This window comes from Falco rusticolus, chromosome 4, assembly GCF_015220075.1.
Source record: "Falco rusticolus isolate bFalRus1 chromosome 4, bFalRus1.pri, whole genome shotgun sequence".
Taxonomy (NCBI): domain Eukaryota; kingdom Metazoa; phylum Chordata; class Aves; order Falconiformes; family Falconidae; genus Falco; species Falco rusticolus.
In genome coordinates, this window is record NC_051190.1 from 18,247,537 (window position 1) to 18,269,889 (window position 22,353).

Below are 22,353 nucleotides of genomic sequence, written 5' to 3' on the forward strand. Positions count from 1 at the left end.
GACAAACGTAAACAGATCGTTAATATCTGTGACTATTCTGCTTTTTTGTAAGTTTTATAGTAGCTATGAGGACAGAAGGGCGGGGCAAATCCTCCCAGCTCATTAAGTCCTCCAGCTGCTCATCCATCTCTGGCCACTTCCAAGGGATGAAGGATTTGACATCCACAGTGCCCTCAGCCTGCAGGCTGGTCACCTTAAAACCAACAAACCAATCACCTTCTCTAAAGGCAACTGGGTTCAGCTTTCAGGGCAGAAACTTTGAATAACAACTAACCCATGATGAGGAAAGACATTCCTCATTAAGCTCTTTTTTCCTCTGCTGTAAAGTAATTTGTCATCGAAAGCCACCAAGACAGTATGCTAAGGGACATGGCAAGCCAAAGGAATGTCTCTGAACGGGCACACTTCATAGGAAGAAAAGGATAAGCAACATACCATCATCGTAGGTGGTTGTATCGGACAGGGAGCTGCTCTCAGATGGAATTATGTCATCTGTGGATGAAGACAGGCACTTTAAGCATAGGAGACCCAACATCCATTTCCAACTATCACATATGGTTTATTTTCTACAGCTTCAGAGCCAGATGCTACTTGTACCGCTGCAATCCGTATACTTTAGCCCTCCACAGCCTGAAGACAGCCGTGCTTTGGAATACAGCATGACTTGTTATGTTCACTGCAATTCCGCAAGCTACCTGGGTAATTATCAAAGGAGATTTTGTTCAGCTGCTGCTGGAATCAGGCCAAGATTTACCAAAGTGTTTTCCCCTCAACTTCCAACAGATCTCACAGGGTGTTTTGGTGTTTCAATAGGAGTCAGGAGCCTACAGACATGTAGATCTTGGCTGCTAGCATCTAATCTCCTCCAGGTATGCCTGAAATCCTACCACGTAGGTACAAAATGCCTTTTGAAATTTGGCATTCACTTTTGAATGTTTCATCAGCATACAAATTCTGTTTCAGTTACATTAATGTCAATCCAGAATAATTCCACTGATTTCAATCAAGGTATTGCAAATTCCGACAGCACAGGGAGCAGTAACTGTTTTAAGGATGTTCAAATTGTTTCTGTTTCCTTTGTATTCTGTTATTTATTCTAAGTGCTTTACTGCACCTACCTGGATACTACTCAATACTAGCACTTGCTCAGAAACATCTTGTCCTTGCTAAGGTTTAGAACCGATCAGCAGTAGCAAAGAAATTAGGCTGGTGATAAAAAGCAGCAATAGAGACAATTAACCCAGAGAAAAATCTGTTCCTATGCTGTTTTGGGCAAGACAGTGCTGGTGGATAAAAGGTCTGTGTGAACCTCCATGCACAAGGGAAAGGAAGCAACAACAGTCCACAGTGGCAGCCACTTTGTGTGTGACACCTGCTTCTTCCATCAGTCATCATGAACACATGCACCCTATGTTGCTCCCTTGCTGTTGCGCTTTGCTGGGAGAAAAGGTCTGGTTACAAGAATTGAGTTCTCTTCAAGAGCAGCCAAACATCAGGGCTGGCCCCTGCCCTGAAGGGACTTGTCAGACCACCGAGGATGCGCTACAGCTCCGCCTGCAACCGGACACTGGGAAAAAGCTGCGGGGGGGGGGATTATTCACATGAATTTGACCATATGGTGGTGAAACAAGGAACTGGGCCCAGTGCAAGGAGGCAAAAAAAAAATTACCTGGGGGGAAGAAAAGGAAAAGAGGGGAAAAAAAGCCAGCCAAAAGCTGCACTGCTGAATGCCTGTGGGGTCTGCAAATGCTGACAACATATGGGCGAGCTCTGAATTTAAATCCCCAGTCTGTGAAAATCCCTGCAAAAGGGAACAAAACTCTGGGCTAGAGAGGAAGCAAAGGAAAGGGTGAGCAGAACACAGGGACCAGGAGACAGTCCAGTATGTCCTTCATCTCCCATCCCTTAGGGGCTGGGATGAAAATAGCTACAGTTTGATTCAATAAATCAATGTTGATATTTAACATGTTATTTCCAACGAGTCATTCCCCAAATTCACAGGACACAAACGACTCATCACTGCTTAGCCTTCTGAAACCGTGTACCCTTAGCCAGAGAGTACCGTCAGTGATGGTGAAAAGCTTACACATAAAATCAGTTATTGAAGCAGATGACAGTTCTGCTTCAGGTAAACAAATACATGCTACAGTGCAAGCGTCAGGATCTGGAAGGGAATGCAGTTAACTTACTGCTGGCTAAGCACTCGCTGTCTTGCAGTCCCTACCTGCAGGGAAACCCTCCAAGACACAGAGTCTAGTTCCTTCTGGCTACATCCACCTTCTCAGGCAGCAAACAAGGATGCCATGTACCAAATGTTGCAAAATGATGGGCTAAACGTTTAAGGACCGACTCCTAAGTTGCTTGTTTGCACAACAGGACAAAAACCTGCCTGCAACAACAAACAGTGACTGTGCACGGATGCTGCCCCATGGGGCTCTCGCTGCTCACTAGCCTTCAGCAGCTCCCTGGTTATTCCTACACACCACGTGTCCCAGGTAATACAGGGCCTCCCATGATTAGTATCCAGATTGGTGAGCAAGAGACTGGAAAAACAGATGTTTTCCTCATCTCTGTCAATCAGGAACTAGCTGGGCCACATTATATAGCAATCATCAACCTTTTAGAGTAAGCACTTTGTGATGATGGATAGCCCAGCGCTGCCACGGTTGGTGCTGGGTAAGGAGCCAAATCAAGCTCTCAACAGGAATGGGACATGGCAAAGCTTTCCCCAACAGAAACCTGGCAGTGCAAGGGAGAAAGGTCTCCTTCAGGGAAAACATAACGTTGGCAAAATCTCTCATCTCAAGGGTCAGTAAGAGTATATCAATATTAACAACAGAAAAATTTTGCATTTTCTTTCCCACCTTGTAATTCCCAGGAAAAAACCCCACTAACCTCACAAAACAATATTTTCTCTGGGACAAAGAGGGAAAAAAAGAAATCAGCTAAACATTAACAATTATCCATAGATATTTTCCATGGAGGGGAGAGGTAAAACATGTCCTGAAACTGTTAACCACTGTAGAAACTAGAGGAGCCTGCAATACCTATGAGCTTTTACTACTCCCAAATGCCTTCAGTTGGCTCGGATATTAGCAAGTTTCCATGCTTTATCCTAAGAAGAAGCAAGGATCTCACCTCCCTTAGCAAAAATCGCACTTTCAGAATGGAGGGGGCCAAGGGTATCTGCTTTCACTGTGCTCATTGGCGGCAAATGGATTTAGTTAAAAATTTATTTGCATCCATAAACTCTTGAACTTCACTTATGTCTTCCTGGAGATCAGTAGGTTTTAATCAGGTAACAAAGTCTTTGATCCTGTAGAAGAACTGCCAGGCTCTATTTTTGCTGGAGCAGAAGCACTGCAGAAGGGAGAGAGATCTCACACGTGGCAGGTTAGACAGACAACTGCACGCCATGCACTGTGAATTCACACCAGTTGTGGCTGAGATGCTCCTGCCAGCACCTTCAGTCTGTGCCTGGTGCTGGAACCTGCCTGCACTTGTTCCTAAAACTGCAGCCTGTTCTGCCCTGAGCCTATAAGCACTGCATCTAGCGTATCAGATGCAGCAATTTCACCTCATTTTTCTTAGTTAGCTACCTTGGAGAAGATAAAAACCATATAGAAAAGATGTAAACAAAACTCGTAAGTGATCCAAATAACTTTTTTGTGCCCTGTTTTCATCTGAACACAGGGAATTCTCTCGCTTACCTGGTAGAGTAAGACTTGATTTCTGGGTTGGTTTTTTGCCACACTTGATTCTATATTCATTTATGGAATTTTCTATCTCTTGCAGCTTTTTCACAGCATCAGCATACTCCTGCTTTCTTTTCTTCTTCACGTTTTTGCAGAGGTCAGGCTCACTAGCAAGTTTCTTTGCAGCTTCCACCAGCTTTTGCTGTATGATAAAATTGCTCTCCAAGTCCTGCAAAGCAGGATCCTGCAAATTTGTGAGATCAGTTATTTGCTTGTACTCTGGGTAGAAATTATCAATGAAGGTTATTGAACAGAAGATCAATTTTTGTGCTAAGGAAGTGAAATCTTGGGCGCAAAACAGAGAAATACCAAAGTTTATACACAAGAATGCTAGTATATGAAACTCTTAGATCTTACTTCTCAGACTAGTGTAAGATTATGAGATCTCTTGAGAAAGGTCCAAAGTTCTCCAGCCTGGGTGACAAAACAGACACCTAAACTCAGGTTTAGATCACTAAACCTCCTGCCCCGAGTCCAAGCCTGAAAATGTCTGTTCAAAATCTCTCTCTACTTTGGCGAAAATAAAAATGGGAATTAACATCGCCATACCTACATAACAGGGAGTTGGAGGCTTTAATGAAATGTTTGTAAACAGCTTTGAGAAGCTCAGACGAAAGGCACTGCAGAAGTGCTAAGCAACACATTACTAAATCCAGTCAGCAGAATTTTGTTTTAATAGCATTTGAGCAGTCCACATAAAATCAGTTTGCTGCAGACATGGATTACACCAGTCCTGTGAGCCAAGGCGGTGAGTTTTTGGTGAACGACAGATGCAAAGTGCCCAACGCCTACTTACTAGTTGGATGATAAAGCTTGTTAACAAACCTCACAAGGACTGAGGGGAATGATACATGTCTAGAAACTTGATATTGAATTATCGTATCTCCTGAGTCAGTCTCTGCCAGCAAAGTTCGTATTAGCTTCTTGAGCAATAGAGAGAGCTTTTATTTAGGTGGAACTTGCATTCAGCAAGAGATAAATCTCTGTCACCTGTCACACAGCTATGCTCATGGAGAGATGATTTTGCAAGAGGGACAGCGCACACCTCTGCCATGTTGGGAGTTTGAACACAATCTGAACGTGACACAAATCAACGCTCGAGAAAAGCTTATAGCCATGGGTTGCCAAATGGTGTTATGCACCCACTCTTCTCTAATTAGCAGCAAAATGCCCATTAGAATTCAAGCAGCATGCCCAAATCAGGGGTTCAGGTTAGGAAATTTTAAGGTCTTGAAACACCCAATTTCCTGGTCGTTTCGAAGGCAGCATGGCTGAAAGGGGGCAGTGCCCTCCTAAATGCCCCAGCCTATGCAAGTGGCTGTCCCAGCTGCCTCCTCTTAAACAATCAGGGAAGAACTGGATTATTTACAAGTGGCTTTGGCCACCGGTCTGGCCACCCCACCTCTGCTGTGAAAACAAACTGCAGCACTCACCTCTTCGCTGGGGAGCAGGTTGTCATCCAGCTTGAACGCTGTGCCAACACGTCTCCTGACCTGGGGAGGATCCTCCCCGGCGCTCAGAGGGTACTCCTTGGGCATCTTACCCGTCAGCTCCTGGGGAACAGAATGGGCTCCACGTGAAGGTCCCAGAGGGACAGAAGGGCTCTCACCCACCCCGACCCCAGCACAAGGTGCAGTTCTCACCGCCTCCCGCAGGCAGATTTTCTTCAGCTCCTCAACTTTCTGCAGCAGTTTTTCCTGAAGGAGTTTCTCTTTCTTCTTTAGTTCCATAATTTTCTCCTTCTTCTGTTCTTCACTGACCTCTGAATCCTGAGAGCCTGAAAAATACACTTTCTATATCACAGGTTTTGCATTTAAAAGCCTTTTCTATCTGGTTGAGTAAGCTGCGATCTACCCAAAGCAGTCCAGCCCAGCAAAACGACTCGTTATTTTAAGTGCAACATCCAGCCCTCCTGTCATCCAGCAAGCAGGCTTTCAGGAAATTAGCTTTTTCAACCCCCCAATGTATATATTTGCATGGCAAGTCCCAAGTATACAGCCCAAAACCCCACCACCCAAAATATAAATCATTACACTAACAAGATCTACAATATAGTTGACATTTTGGCTTTGGCTTTGCTTTTGAGACAGACACCGAGGGTCCTCGCTTGGGCTTCACCTCGAGGCATCGAGGTGCAGCAGCCAGGCTTCTACCTCCCACCTTTGCCCCTCCTCCACAGCCAAGGGAGAGACCTGAAGTCCACTCCAGGGCTGAGCTTTATTGGGAAGCATTTATCTTCTCTGCTCACGTTTGAGGAAGTTCAGGGCAATTCAGCTCCCAGAACAGGTGCTTCAGGGCAGCCTGGATTCAATTTCCCCCGGACTTTGAGACTTACACTCATGCAAGGACTGACTGGTAAACTGATATCAAGTTATTCATGGACCAAGAGTACACGGGTGCTTATCCATCTAGCAGATTTTTATTTCCGATTTAGTTATGGAGGGGAAACAGCAGATCATACCATCGATACTACTGTTTCAGATACATAACTAATACATGCCTTCACATGTGTCACCGTATTTATGGCCAGCTAGCCTTGCTTTCCCTCTTCACATACACAAGCCCCACTGTACTTCACTAGGTTGCATTTACATGAAATATTACCTGATGAGATCAAACTGCCGTTGCTGGCCATAATAAGTTGGTTCTTTGCCTCCAAAGTCACTAGTTTTGAAACTTTTGGTGTTCCCATCTCCGTCAGATCCATGGCGATATCATCCAAACTTCTGGCTGAAGGAATTTTTGCCTGAAGGAGTTAAAAAAAAAAAAAAAAGAAAATGCAGCCTCATCAAGTTACCTCTAATTAACTTCAGAACCAGGGGGTCACAGAAGATGATGTTTCACACCTCATCTCCCACAAGATTAAAGGCTAAAGCAACAGCATCAGGGAGCTCAGTGTGCTGGCATTCCTCTCCCTTCTGCCCCCAAAGCCTGAACCATCTCCCAGTTCCAAATCTCTTTGCTGTTTTCACCATGTTCAAAGTGAACAGGAGAAGGAGACAAAAGAAAAAGCAGGTTAAACACTGAGATGTGGGAATTCCCTCTTCAGTGATTACAGTTCCATAGCCCTTAATTGCACACAGGCTAAGATGGATCAAATAACAATACTGTTGCTAATAGACTGCTCAAAAAGCTGACAAAAACAATGTGTACTTTTACTCTGGAGAGTAGTTCAAGCTAAAGAAAACATACAGTGAAGGGTATTCCGGAAAGGTGTTGAAACTTATGCCCACAGTAAAATGCCTTATAACTTACTTTGCTTTGCTTTCTGTCCAAGTAAAACTGATGTTGACTGATGGCCATCACCCAGATGGACTTGATCAGGGAAGTATTTGCATACCAGGTTTGCACTACCAATCCACTCTGACCAAAGGTCCTTCTTGACACTGAAATTCTGAAGCGGCAAAGATAAACGCAATTTCAAGACAAGTCCTTGAGGTTTTAACTCCCACATGCCCCTCTCTCCAGATTTCCTTCTCCCCACCACCCGGCATTGCTGCCTTTCTTCCCTCCTAACCTTCTCTTACTTTTACAAGGTTGAAGTCCCTCCTGGTCAACCTTTGCAACGGGCAGCAGTAACAACCGCTGTGCCTTTTAGCTCAGCAGCATAATTGTGGCTAATGAGACCAATGGTTGGGTACACTATAAATGCAGAAAGGGCAAGCAGACTGCCATGGGGTCCCGAAAGGAGTGACCAGGCAGGATAGGGGATCTGGGGGGATCAGCAGAGCATCTCGTCACTCCCCTGGGCCCAACTGAGAGGCACAGTGGTCCTGTGCCAGAGATAGAAAGGATGGCAGCAGGAGAAGCAGGAAGGAAAGTGGAGTCAGAAATTCACCCTGGGCAAAGGCTCTTTCTTCTTAGCACAAGGAAAAGAGCCCGCGGGCGAGCTCCCACCCAAACTGGCAGGGCTCCTCTGGGCCGCTGGAGGCTCAAGCTCTGAGGAGGGAGTATTGCTGCCAAGGCAGGGGAGGGAAGAAGGTGAGCAAGAAAGGCATGTCTGGGTCCTGCAGGCTGCATTCCTGGGTCTCCTGCTGCACAGGCACGTTACAGTGGCCTTTCGGGGAAGGGTTTTATACAGTGAGCAAATGTGGCCATGACAGATAGCCCTCCCTCTGCTCCAGGAGCTCCCCTGGGGGACACATCTGAGAGAAGAACACCCAGAGCTGTAACACAGGAACAGTCACTCCAGGTTGCACACTGTGCCTGTACCTCTTCAACATCACAGCGCCGCGTGTCCATCACCCACAGGCTGCATCCAGCCCGGCCACCCTGCCAAGTGCAGGATCAGGCTCAGTGTCACAAAGCCCACAGTAAACTCAGCTCCATGTTAAACTTGGAGGCACCCTCCCATCCCCATCTGCTAACAGATGACGACGAATCCCCAGGCTGGGTAACGACTCATCCCACTGCTGCAACCGCTTCCCCCAGCCTTACCTGCGGGGATCATGTACTTCCACAGCAAACTTCTTTTCACGGAAATAGAGATTTTCCAGCTGTTTCCATTGAAATAGCTAGGAGAATTGCAAGAGAGAAGCAGAACACTGTCACTACAAGAATCACCAGGCTCCTGCCCCCAGGGTTATGCAATTTCTGCAAATTACAATTCCTGTGTATCCTCAGCTATGCATGGGCTCAGCAACAACAACATTCATAACATCAACTAAAATAAGTACATAGATACAAACATATAGGATGCCTCTCAAGTGATTTCACACTCTTACAGACAACGCATTGCAGATTGAGGATTTTGCCTGTGACAATATCTGTTTCCATTAACAGCACATTTAATTTCACTGCTAGAGGTTCACAAAGAACTTGGGAGGGCAGCTAAAGCTGCCTTCTCTCTGATTAAATGCAAAAATCTCTATACAAAGTCATTGCATAGACACCTACAGTCTCTTCCCTCAGTCAGAACATCCCCAGGGAATGGCAGCAGCTCAGGGCAAACCAAGACTTTTCTCCACTGAAGACACTGGGTGAGAGGTTCAGCATGACATTTTGGAGCAGGGGTACAACACATGCAGAGAAAGAGCAGCTGCAGGAGGAAGGCACCCCACAACACATACTCCTGTAAGGAAACCACAGATTTCCTGCAAAGTGCCAGCTGAGAGAAGAGATCAAAGTCAACCAGGGCTTGGCAGCTGCACCCGTGGGATCAGAATTTCATACGAATCCGCTCTCCCTTTGCACCAGCATTAGCCACCCTCCGGGTGGGATCCGTCAGGGGCTGCATTTGGCCGAGCTGTTCCCTGGCCCCTCAGCGCAGGTTTCTGCAGCTCCACCTCCTGCCCCCCCCAGCAGTGCCAGGGTGCGTGGGTGCACACGGAAAGCCACACAGGTGTCCCCAGGGACATCACCTGAAGATGACAGGGTGCACAGGTGCGGCACACACGTGCTGTAGTTTACAGCCGGCTGCTTTCCAGAGCTACAGCCCAGGCGGAGGCAGCCGAGGTACTTCCACCCAGGCAGGGCCAGCGTCCAGAGGGAGATCAGCTGGCAACCTGCACGATCCAGCCGAGGCACCTGTGCCATTCCAGCGACCCCCTCCTTCCCCACAGGAGATTTCCAAAGCCTCCGAGGGTGCAGCCACCCCACTGGCAGTCCCCTGGACACGCGACATTCCCGCTGGCCTCTGCCACAACCCGGCACGCCATGCTCCGACTACGGAAGAACTTTGAGTTACAGAAAAAAATTACTAGTTACACCACACTGCGCTTGAGATATTCTTAACACGGATCGTAAATGAAACAAAACCCAGGGCATGCGCTTGCGGGGAAAATGCTGGCGCTCTCGGTGACCTTTCCCTCTGTTTAGTTAAAGCTTTCCTTTCTAGTACTACAATTTATCATTAGACCCTGCTATGTGAAAAATGCAGCAAGGGGAAATGTCATTTACTTAAACTAATCAGTCATTTCCCAGAAGACTGTGGAAGTTTTACCCTGATGCTTAAATAAGTTTATCTTTGTATTAAAAGCACCTCGTCCAATCCATGTTGCTTTCAGAAGAGCCCTCTTTATAAGTTGGCATTGAACTGTTAAATAAATACATTTTTCAAAAGTTCCAACAGCTCATGCAGTGCGTCAGGATGTTGAGCAATAGCACCTGTGGGTGCTGCAGTGCGCAGGGATCCCCAGCAGGACCCCGGCCGCCCACCTCCCCTCACAGCCGCCCCCGGCACTCACCTCCCTGCAGCACCGGCCCCTTCTCCCTGGTACCACCGGCCACTCTGGGAAGCATCAGGGATATTCAGGGGTGACATGGGAAGTGTGGAGCAAGAGGCGGCCACGGTGCCATCCCTCCCCGCCGGTGCTCCACCGGCTTCGCCTCCCACTGCTGACACACGCCTGACATCACCGCCGCTCCCCGCGGCAGCGACGCCTCCCGACCCACCCTTCCTCCCAGATAAAGGGAAAACCCAACCGAGGAGGGAAGAGAAGAAGGTTTCCACCGAGGGGCTGTGCCCCTTCAGAGCATGCTGAGCCCTCAGCGGGGGGCTGTGGTGGGACCCGGCATGGTGAGGGGCTGCAGCAGCCCCCCAAGCCCCCGTGGTGGCCGAGCCCTGGCCCTGCTGGCATTGACTCATGCCCGAGAGGCAACAGGTTGGACCAGAAGCGTGGTGCCCTGCTCCCACGCTCGTAACAACGATGGGCGGGCTTTGACCCTGACCTCTGGGAAAAACCGCCTTGCTGCCTCTTATCGGTTGCAGGTGTTGACTCCCCATCCCCTTGTCCCCTTTATCACTTCCTCTGGGTTTTCCACCACCGGACGCACTCGGCATTCCCGAGGGCTGCGGGAGAAGGGGTTGCCTGCCTGTGGGGCAGCGGGGGTGACAAGGGTCACGTCTGGCAGGGGGACAGTGTGCAGCTGCCTCATGGCCTTGAGCAGGCTCCTGCCCGGGCAGAGGGACACCAGCACTCCGAGGGGCTGGGGGGACCCTCTGTGAGGAGCAAATCTGTCAAGTGCAAATCCAACACCAACCTTGGGTGAGATGTACCCCTGATTACCTTTGGTGCTGAGGCAGGAGAGCAGGGAAAAAGAGGAAAAAGAAAGCAAAAAGAGAAGAAACACAAAAAAAAAAAAAAAAAAAAAGTCTTTGCCTTTTTAAAAAAACCTGCGTGGTATTGCCTCAGGGTGTGGGTAGAGCTGTGCTCCACTTCCTCCCCACCCTGTGCGATCCATCCCAGCCCAAGCGGGAGCTGCTGGGCGCCCGATGCGCCGGCACATTCAGCGCAGACACTCGCCTCCACGGGGCTGTGGCACCCATGGCTGTCCCTCTGCTGCTCCACCGGGCAAGCCGGGTTCAAAATTCCGCACACAGGGTGCATTTGTTCTCCTCTGGACTGAGAAGCGCCCTGTTCAGCCATCTCACTTCAGAACAACATGAGCTCCTTAGCAATCAGCTCCTCCAACAAACCCTCCTGCAGTCAGGTCCTTAAACAAAAGGCCAGTGATTGTATGAGTAGCTCCAGAATAAGTTGTGGACTAATAATATTTATATAGGTGCACTTAAAAATAATCATGGCTGGATTCATGAGGACAAAAAGAAGGAAAAAAGGTCTCAATACAACGAAGGGGGGGAAAAAAAGGAATAAAAATAAACTATAGTACACCGAATGAAATTCTATGAACTCCTTCAAATAAAACTTTTCTAAATTGTGGTCAAAAGGCAATACTCAGGAAACCATCACTGCACTAGAGTCTTCCTGCTCTTCAAATACTCCCTAACTCTGTAGAGACATGTTTCTAAATCATTCCTAATTTCAATCCTACCTAAACAACATGCATATTAAAAGACAAAAGAGTTGTAAAAAAAATAATAATAATCTGGAAATCAAACTGGTTTTTGAGGGCTGGAAGAACAATTAGGAATAATTAAAATGTTTTTGTGGAAGTTTTGCAATGCATGTTCTCTTTAACCAGACGATTAGGTCCACCTGAGCTAATGAATGTTTTCCTAATAGCCTTCCCATCCATTTAGATTGCCTGATCCTTAAAAGCTCCTGAAAATTGCAGGGAGTATGGCAAGGGCTGCCTGACCATACAGCCCTATCCGACTACAGGCTGAACGTAGCCTGGCTGAGGTTGGTTTTCTGGGTCTTTCTGGAGAAGGTGGAGGGGCGAAGCTCCCTGATTGCACCTCCTTACTCAGCCCCCTCCATGCACCAGCCAGGTTCCTGCCACCCAGCTGCTGCTTTTGCCAGCCCATGACTTTAAGCTTCCTGCATTTCTGCTGCGATCCTCTTCCCGATACTGCAGAACATCCAACAAAAAGGTGTCACCCTTCTAACCTTCCTTTCCATGCAAAAGGAGCTGTAATTGTAGTCTAACAAGACACAGAGCAGACACAGACTGCTTAAGTAGGGAGACACCTTAGTAAAAGAAGCAACTTTTTCCCCACCCCTACCTGGCTGATTTTACATCCAGTTTTGAATAAAATGCAAGTTTGTCTGGGCCTGACAGCAGGAGCTCACTGGCTCGGAAAAACGGCCCCATCAGGATCACAGGCAGGAACTGGCAGGGCCTCCACCTTGAGACACGCCAGAGAGCTGCTCAGGGGCCCTTTGCTTAATATTCCTATAGCCTGATGCATTTTGTTTACTTTTTTTTTTTTTTTTTTTTTTTTTTTGCAAGGGGGTGAAAAACCAAGAGAGAAGCTGGCTGCACGGGTAGTGCAGCCAAGCGCTGCTGCGCCAGCCCTGGGCACAGCACATGCTGGCTTTGCAGCCAGGATGTTTCCCACTGAATTTGATGGCAAATCCTGACCACAAGCTAAATTACCCAGACCTCTGAATTTCTGAATTTCCACCCAAGGGATCATTGAGCATGGAAGTGCAAACCACACTACAGTGTTAGCAGCAGCCTTCCCCTCGGGAAGCGCTTTCAAAGCAACTGGTGGTACGTGCAGATCCTGTAAGGAGGTTCAGCAACCAGCATCCCAGGAACTGGCTGGGAACAGCAATCTCCAGACAAATCTGGCAATTCAGACCATGGAAACATAAAAAGATTTCTGCCCACAGGAATGCACCCCACCCCGGTGAAGGAAATTACCACCCTGCCGGCAATGCTGGAAGAAGGGCTGCATTTCAGCCCCTCCGTTGCAGTTTACTGTCTGGCATACTATCCTCAACTGAAATCTTTTTGTTTTAAATTGCTTTTCCTGGCCAGGGAGGGAAGCATTTGAGGAGATGGCACAAACTGCTCCACCTGCAGCAGCTTCTGAGAGGAGGCAGCAGACTGCTCCCACCTGTGCCAGCATAAATTGGCAGAGCTCACCTGAAGGCATCCTTCATCTCGTACATATTAAGCCAGTCCTATAAAAACCTCTTCAGTCACATTTTTTCTAACATGTGATGATCTGACCTTGCCCAGCTCTCACTGGCATTGGCATTAGTAAGAATGAGAGATGCCTCGACACCAAACGCGTGTGTTTTGGGGCAGGCGATGCTCAAGCAACTTTCTGCACATCTGGAAGGAACTGAATTTCAGAGTGGTCTCATCACAGCTCTGTGTTTATTTTAAATCATCATGCGAGCTTAGCCTCTTACGCCTAAATCAATGGCTTCTACTCAGTGAGAAATAAACACCGTAAAAGAAATCTCTCCCTAATTAGATCCGCCTGCTGAGAAGCCCGTACAAACGCCATTGTCTTCTGAACCACTCCGCAAAGCAGGACAGCAAATTTACATTAAGTAAATGTTCCACAAGGGAAAACTTTCAGCATCAGCTCTTAGTGTATGTTGAGTTAAAAGAAAAATATCAAAACATGTCCCTCCTCCAAGCTCAGGAGTGATGCACCCCAACAAAGAGGGAGTCAGGCAAAACCACCAGGAGGCTGCATGGATGAACATGCAGCTCGTGGACAAAAACACACACAAAAAGGAAGCAAGGACAGGGAGCCTGGGAAGAAATACAGAGAAACTGTCCAAGCAGCCAGGGATCAGGTCAGAAAAGGTAAAGCCCTGACAGGATTAAGTCTGGCCAGGGATGTCAACGGCAACAAGAAAAGCTTCTTCTATAGGTTGGTGATAAAAGGAAGACTAGGGAAAATGTGGGCCCTCTCTGGAATTAAACAGAGACCTGGTTATCCAGAACATGGAGAAGCCTGAGGCAGACAACTTTGTTTCCTCAGTCTTCACGGGCATGTGCTCCAGCCACACCGCCCAGCTCACAGAAGGCAAAGGCAAGGACCAGGAGAATGAAGAACTTCCCACTGTAGGGGATCATGTTCAAGACCATCTAAGGAACCTGAAGGGGCACAAGTCCATGGGACCTGATGAGGTGCATCCACAGGTCCTTGGGGTACTGGCAGATCAAGTGGCTAAGCCACTATCAATTGTACTTGAGAAGTCGTAGCAGTCCACCGATTGAAAAAGGGGAAACATAACCCCCATTTTTAAAAATGGAAAAAGGAAGACCCAGGCCAGTTGGTCTCACCACTGTACCCAGCAAGATCATGGAGCAGATCCTCCTGGAAATGATGTTAGGGCACATGCGAAATAAGGAGATCACTGGTGACAGCCAGCACAGATCCACTAAAGGGCAAACTGCACCTGAGAGACCTGGTGGCCTTCTACAACAGGGTTACAGTGTTGGTGGATAAGGGAAGAGCAACTGATGTCATTTACCTGGGCTAGTAGGAGCTGTCCCTTTGGAACCTTTAAAGATGGTCTTTAAAAGTCCCTTCCAACCCAAACCATTCTAGGATTCTATGATAAATATTACCCATTTCAAAATGAGTAAACTCTAACAAAACCACTTCTAAGAACATAATGCATTCACAACAACCTGCAGTAGAGTTGAAATTCTTGTAGATTTGAAACAATACCATAGCAAGATTAGTTCTTCTCTTCAGACACTATAGTTCATTTTATCACCAAGGAGTCACCACAGAAACACAACGAAGTGGGACAACAAGTAAAAAAGCCAGCAAGCTGCCTTCCCAAATTCCTATCCCTCAGAGGCTCACCACGTACTGGCTGAACACAGAATAAACTCAACTCATACCCTAACACACATTCCATAAACAAGAGGACGCACTGTTTATCTCATCAGGGAGGATAGGGGTAGACATACAAGGGAGATCTATTCTGTTTTGAAACAGCAAACAAATTCCTGGGACCCGTTTTATGCTTTCCCTAATTGATTCAGAGGAGACTGGGGCAGGATCTTGGCATGCCACCCCATAGCAAGCAGGAGGCATCTCTCCAGGCAGGAGGCATCTCTTGGTATTAACTGCAGCCAAAGGGAGAATATGTTTGCAAAGCAGCAGGACTGCAGAGTTAATCCCAGGTCTGAGCTGAAATCGGAACAAGGGTTTCAAAAGCCGGTCTTTTTTTATGCCCTGTGAGACTTCAGGATTATAATCAACAGAGCTCAGCGTAACCTCCAGCCAGTGTGGAGCCACTATACAAAGAAAAGGACAATTTTCCTAAGTGACGCAAAAATAACTCTCCATTTTCAGTCTATTACAGAGCTGGAGCACAGCGCTCTCCTCCGTGCTCATCAGTTTGCAGTTGTCGGTGAGGGGTAAAACAGGGGCTCACTTTGCCGGAAACCAGTTCCAAAGCAATACAAGCTTTCAGGAGTAACTTACAGCAACAAAACTCCTTTCTCCAAACCATCTCAGGTCAAGCAGCAGAATATTAATAGCCGGACTCCAACCTCCCCAGCCAGCTTTACACCCAGACACACACAGCAGGTTCTCCTGGTCCAGCCCTGAGTCACGCACCGTCCTCTCCCGCAACACATGCTTCCCTCACAGATGATTGACAGTACGTGCACAGGCCTTGGCAAGGCTGGATCAAGATAAGGATCTGGAGGTTGCTTCATCCAGGTCCATCGTGCAAGTTGTCTCCTGTGCAGAGTTCTCAGCCTTGGAATTCACACAACAGTGTTGAGCCAACAGCGAAGTCTTGGGATAACCACTGTGCTTCAAGGCTCATATTTATGTCTCTTTGCCTAGAGACCTGCTTTGATAAAGCCAAAAGATTTCACTTTTTGAGGAGTACAGTTATATTTGCTGGGATTTGACTGATGCTTCATTAATGGGTGCAGTTAGTTACATAAATATTTTTTATCATAATTATTATTTAAAATTTTATTCTGAATGTGGACTCTTACCAGATGCCTATGATGAACACATTAAGCAAATGCAGCTATATCTGACAGCAGCCATTAGCACTGCAGAAAAGACATGGGGGAGCAGAATAAAACCCCCTGGTGTAAACTCAGCTGGAGCACAGGCACCAATTCCTGCCCAAAGCCTCCCACCTGAAACCCAGCAGCTTTCCCACAGCAGCCAGGGTCAGAGAGGTTTGCACACCCATAGATCACTTGTATCTGTAAAATTAGCAAAGATCAGCTTGGTCTTTGTAAGACTTGGACTCAGCCCCTCCCTTTTATTGAGATAATCAGCTTCATGTATATTTAAACATTGCTAACTGGACAAGTGGAACACAATAAGGATGCTCTTTCCCAGATGGCTAGGGATAAACACAACAGCACTTTTGATCCACAGGATAACACCAGCACATGGCACTTGACTTTGGCTCCATCCCGCAAAGGAAAGCAAGAAAATTCTGCTAAATCCAGCAAAACCAACACCTCTGCTCCAAAAGACAGGCATGTAAACCATGCCTACTCCCCTCCTGCCTGCTGGTTCTGAAAGGACTGTGCTTGCTGATTCCTTGGGGATTCAGGCAAGCTATACAGACTCTTTTCTCTGTGAAATATATTCTGATACATTCATAAATATGAACAAACAACAATACTGGTTAAAAGGAGACTTCTGCCTGCTGCACCACAGGCAGCAAGGCTATTGCTACGCTGAAATAAACGGCAGTACGTCAACATTTTAACTCCAAAACCAAGTCTGGAAGCGGGTGCCTCTCTGGATCCAGCGTTTGCTTCCCCCCACCAAAAGTGATCTGATTCCAAGTGCTTCCATGGATCACATCAGAAGTGCACTTTATATTTCAAACCCTCAGACACTTTTTGTATAAAGAAACCATTTGCATATTTAGCCACGTTGGTTAAAAGCAGTCATGTGTCAGGACAAGCTGTGGCTTCAGTCATTTGTGTCCCTTCCTATTAACACCAGACACAAATCCATAAGGATACTACAGCCATATCCATCCCCACTTTTTCAATCAGCTTATTAGTGTTATACCTCCCCTCTGCATTTAGACTCCTCTTTCCCACCTTCCCTTTTCATCTCTATCTTCTGTTGTATAATTACAACTACAGTAAAGCAGACAACTAGTATCATTTCCATTGTAACACTTCCACTGCAGAGGTGAACTTTGGTTTTTATTTTATTTTTCTTAAACACAGCTCCCGGTGCATTCAGAGGCAACGCCTTGTAACAAACTGTAGCAGGGTGTGACTTGGTATCTGGGCCCTGCTGACCTTAAAAATTTTTCTTAATCTGCCTGGTTGATGTTGCAAACTGAAATCCCACAAGCATAAAAACTGCTTGGTGAAGCAATGTTTCTAGCCAGGCAGGCTGCATTTTCTTGGAAAGCATTGCTGGTCACAGCTGGACATCTGGGCTAGAGAGTGATCCGTGTTTGACCTGACCGGAAAAAATCTTGTAGATGTTGCCTAAAACCAGGGAAGTGCTCATGAGCAAGAGGAGCTCCTTGATGCTCTCCTTTGACAATTGACAGCTGCACTAACACTGACTTGACTTTCTGGGGTTCCTCTTGTGTCACTGTCATTTAGAAGAGGTACAGTAAGAGAGACCTGGGATGAAACTATGTGCTTTACTAAACAAAGGAAGGAGATACAAGATCAACCTTGGACACACAGGTATATAAATACACCAAAAGAAACCAAGTCATAGCCTGCTCTGGAAAAAGAGAAGATCAAGTTGGGAGCTTGAAGGGCAATTACTCTTAACAAGGAAGTTTTGTTAATCTGCGTTTTTTGGCACAGATACACTAAACAATATCATTTTGCAAATATAAAATTCCCTGGCAGGAAGCACACGCTTCATGTGAACTCCTGCCCAGATCATTCCCGGGGAAGAAGAACAGCAAAACTCCAGGTCCCTATCTCCTCACGGCTCAGATACTTCAACGAAGACACGACCAGAAAGAAACCACACGCACCCAGCCCAACCGCACGGCTCCTGCACGTGCAGCCCCGGTGGTTTTAACAGCCAGGCGGGTTAAATCACCCTTCAAAGGCTTCCAAGGCTCAGCGCTGTCATGGGGAGATGCCTGTGGCTACAGGACCGGGTGAGCTCCCAGTGTGCTGGGCTCACAATGGGCTTTCCAAGGCTGCCGGCAGCGGAGCCTGTTGGGGCTAGCCGGCGGGGCGTCCGGGGGGGCCACCAGCACCACACGGGACCCTCTGCCCTGTTCAAACAATGTGGGAGGTTTGCTGGCAGAGTTCGCTCTGCAGGAGACACACGGGGGAGCAGAGGGGTGGAAAAACAGAAGGACGACCTCCAGCATTTGGCATTTACTCTCAGCCTCCTCTTACAATTCATTGCATCATGGAAACATAGGGCTGCCCAAACAGGCCTGCAGTTCCATGCAGTTCCCTTGTATTTCGCAGGTATCAGTGGAGCCTTTTATCCATTCACACACAACACACACCTACGAAAGCCAAGTGGATACATTGCTCGAGTACAAGGCCTTTAGTCCGGGACTTGCAGAAACCCATTTGCTTCATACTTCTGTAGTTATCCCTGGAGGCTGCCAAAATTCCTGTCCCGAGACCACCAAACTCTGGACAACACAGGAGCCAAAGTTCCCAAAGGGAATGTCTATGATCTGTGTGAGGGAGAGTTCGACTGCCTGAGTGCCAGCAGAATTCGCCTTCTGCCTCCAACCCTTTGTCTTTTGCTCACTAGTTTAACAAGCAACAACTTGAAAAAGTATACTCTAACATGCAATATTCCACCTCCCCCCCCCCCAAAAAAAAAAAAAAAAAAAGGTCAGACACAAAAAACTTACTTTTCTGGGTTTAACTTTGTCTTGTAAGTCGTACTGGCCTATTCCTTTGTAACTTATGCCAAGCCACCACGGGATTCCTTGTTTATCCTGAAAAATGGACACCTACATGAACCAAGAGCTACTTAAGAAATACACAATTCCAAGACTACAGCCCATTTAATTCTGTGACAAGTATGAGTAGGTACTGAACAAAGATTTTTTTTTTTTTTTTGCAAAGACAGTGATGTGAAGTGGATTGCTGAAGTGAGTGTTGAAATTTTCTTCCCCTGCTTTTCCAGACAGAGGCAAGAAACTGGGTGGTGGTTGTGCAAAGTGGGCAAAAAAAGCAACAGTGCTGCTGAAACGATGGGGTGTCACTTGTTGCAGGAGCGGCTGTGAGGGGGGAAGGATATGGGACAGAAAAATTGTGGTGAGTGAGTGCATCCAGGAAATTCAGGTACAGACAGCCACAGGAGGAGAGAAGAGAGCAAAGCATCAGCTCCTCAGGTACCAGTGCCATGGCCATGACTAAGTAAGGAGACATTATCTCTGCTGAGCTCTTCTGCACAAAATGCTTTGGCCCAGGCTCTGCTCTACAATGGGAATAAATGCTGTATTGCCATCACCAAAAATATTTCTCAGCATTTCCCTGCTCCAGGTACGCACCCACTAATCACCTGCCACTTAAAAGTAGTCTTTCTTACATTGCATTTTTTTCCTAATTAGAAACATCTCTGGGGAAACTATTAACTGCTTTGGATCTAGAAGTGATAACCTGTTTAATTAAGATTATATGAATTTAGCTCCTGATAGGATTACAGAAGGTTTTACAAAGATTCCTTTCTGTCTTCTGTAGCACGTAATGCTTTGCTCCTGTCTGGAAACAATTTTTTAAGAATACTGAAGTGGGAAAAATTAAAGAGGTTGAAAAATGCAGGGTCTAATACTGATAGAAGTGTACTGAATCATCAAACTACTCCTATAGGAATGTAATCACATGTAATAAGCTAAGCAATCACATTATCCACAGGCATTTACTAACCTTTACTCCATAGTAATGAACTCCATATGTTGGCAAAGCTTCTACCACTTTCATGTACCTGTAGACAGATTTATAGCATATCAGATGTTTTTCTCTGGAGGGAATAATATCTATTAACATATTTTTTTCACACGTACATTTGGGACATGCTATTTACCATTTGGATATTTTGCAGGTCTTAATAATTGAAGGCCCACATTTTCCAAAAAAAACTTAGCATCCTGGCTTGGGAAGGATGTGATACTTCAGCCCAGCTATGGAAAATGGAAAATCTCTCATACAACAGAACATTCCATCTTTTATCAGAAGGCTGAAGAACTGAAAGTAAAAATTCTGAGCTGAACACGTGTGCCTTTTGGGAAATGCTGGTGGTAAAGACCTGTCTATAATGATTCCATTGTGGTGCTCTGGTTACAATGGATAGGCTCCAGAAGTGTTCAGGCAGTTGTACGACTGTTTCATGAGGCAATTCAGACAAGCACTGAACAGACAATTTTCTCCCTTGTTCCTATTGAAAGGAGCTCCTGAATTATTGAGACACTTACAGGCATTGAGGTACGTGAGAAAAACTACAAGTTTTCTACATCATGCAACCGTAGCAGTCCAACTTCCTGGCTCATAACACATCCCGCTGCATTTATATGTAAGTACATTCAGTAATATTAACAGTAAATTAAAAATAGAATTCCACAAGCTCTGTATGCATCTTGGAAGACCTTGTTCTTTTGAAAGCCAAATTCTGAAAATTTCAACAAACACGCATTTGGGTTTTTTATACGACCTCAGGTAATACTTGCCTTTAAAAGTTTGGTTTGAAAACTAATTGATAGCAAGCAGGGTATGGAGAAGAGTCTTTCAATAAAGTCCAAAAAAATTTTTATATTTGGGGCATATGAACGAAGATACACAACCTTAACTGCAAGCCTGTGAAATCTGAAACTTCAAATAATTTAACTTTAAAATATAACTCAATTTAAAAAAAAAGACTCTGACAGATAATAATTGTAAAGTTTGGAAGCGAATGACCAAAACAGCCTGCATTACCACTTCTCAACAAAGAACAGAAGAAAAGTAAAAATATCATCTTCACAAATTAACAAGTGTCATACTCACTGAACAATGGCTTGTCCTCTGGTCAGACCTTTAATTTGTGTATAATGCTCAATTACTCTGTCCTCACTGCAAACCAAGCACAAAACCCAATTTAGAGGCTCAGTGACTTTGTTCATGTGTGACAGCATCTGTCGAAATTCAGACGCCTGCTCAGCATGCAGAGAAGCGTCCTTCTGTACATTTCTCACTCTGGTTTACATTCTGTTTCTTACTGATTTCTTTCCCACCCTTCATTAGGCAGCATGGAGCTGCCTGCCTGATCCCTGCCATCGCATACCGCGTTCCAGACTAATTAACGAATCGTTTCGGATCAGCCTGTTCTGCTGCAGATGCTGCTGCAGAATAATGGTGCTAATTGTATAAATTCATTTTCACATTCCAAAGGACCAAAACTTCAAAGGATGGTTACTGCTCCATATGTAAGACAGAAGAAGTTAAACCAGAAACTTTTTCATTCCGGTGTATTTTTCCCCCTGAACTTTCATAGGTTAAAAAAAAAAAAAAAAAAAAAAAATTGTCAGCAATGACCTTTTTGCATTTTTCCTGTTATGTACTTGAACATTTTGTTTTAGTGGAATGCTTAATAAAATAAGCGTTTAAGTGTCAGACACTTGGAAGCAAAGGAAAACCCAGCACCATTCATTCTGAAAAAAAAAAAAAAAAATCATAAGCATGTCCTGGTATACTTGAAAATCCATCAGATAGGCATCAAGCCTGAAAAAAATGAAACAAATGAGGGAGTCAAACTTTCACAAAGGGAATCAATTGCAAGGAAACAATATTATTGATTCATTCCAATTCCTTTAGAGCAGATTCAAGCCACATAATTGGACCTGCCTTTCTGTCTCCAGCTTTTCTAGCTTATTTTCTCCCCGTCCTCTTCAGGAGAGCAGCTGGGTGGGCATCTGGCAGCCAGCCAAGGTCAACCCACCACAGAGGCTCTACTGTGCGACAGTTGAAGAGCAAGGTGCTCTTTGCAAACCCAGGCTTGGCTGGAGTTCAGATGTCAGCTCATTCTACTGCATGGTCCCCACATAGTCTGATCCAGGAATTTCATTTGAGCAAACTTTCAATGAGGGATTTGCATCTGATCTTGCATAATTTATAAACTTCTAGAAACTGGAAATGCTTGAACATGAGCAATTAACTCCGAGTCCTATATCATACAGGCTGAAAACTTTTAAAGGAGTTTGCAAAACTGTTTAATAGTCATCTTGTCATTACCATTCGTAGCAATGATTTACATTTTAAATTAAATAGCTCACCAGTAAGCGAGTGATGGATGCTCCTGCAGTGTCTTGGTAGGAAAGACAGGCAGCGTCTTCAAGTCTTTTCTAGTGTTTTCATCACTAAAAAAAACCCACAAAAATGGCACAGAGTCACTGCTAGTGAATCATCAATGCAATCATTCATTTCAGCAGAAGGAAAGGGCTGTATTTGCTGCCCAAGAACATCGCGTTGCCCCATATCAGGCTGTCATAGCAACGTAACTCTATAG

At 45.9% G+C, this 22,353-nt stretch overlaps 1 protein-coding gene across 5 annotated transcripts in view; it reads right to left on the reverse strand.

The window, feature by feature from the left end:
* The window catches only part of FRMD4B (FERM domain containing 4B), a 137,984-nt gene that overhangs the window by 7,725 nt on the left and 107,906 nt on the right, over positions 1-22,353 (reverse strand). For all 5 annotated transcript variants that reach the window (XM_037383971.1, XM_037383968.1, XM_037383970.1 and 2 more), the window contains 11 exons: positions 22,121-22,204; positions 20,856-20,921; positions 19,743-19,800; positions 18,722-18,808; positions 8,193-8,269; positions 7,011-7,149; positions 6,360-6,501; positions 5,399-5,532; positions 5,189-5,308; positions 3,711-3,939; positions 436-492 (listed from right to left, as the gene is read on the reverse strand). In XM_037383971.1, coding sequence (XP_037239868.1) covers positions 436-492; positions 3,711-3,939; positions 5,189-5,308; positions 5,399-5,532; positions 6,360-6,501; positions 7,011-7,149; positions 8,193-8,269; positions 18,722-18,808; positions 19,743-19,800; positions 20,856-20,921; positions 22,121-22,204 — 1,193 coding nt within the window. The remainder of the gene's footprint in view (positions 1-435; positions 493-3,710; positions 3,940-5,188; positions 5,309-5,398; positions 5,533-6,359; positions 6,502-7,010; positions 7,150-8,192; positions 8,270-18,721; positions 18,809-19,742; positions 19,801-20,855; positions 20,922-22,120; positions 22,205-22,353) is intronic.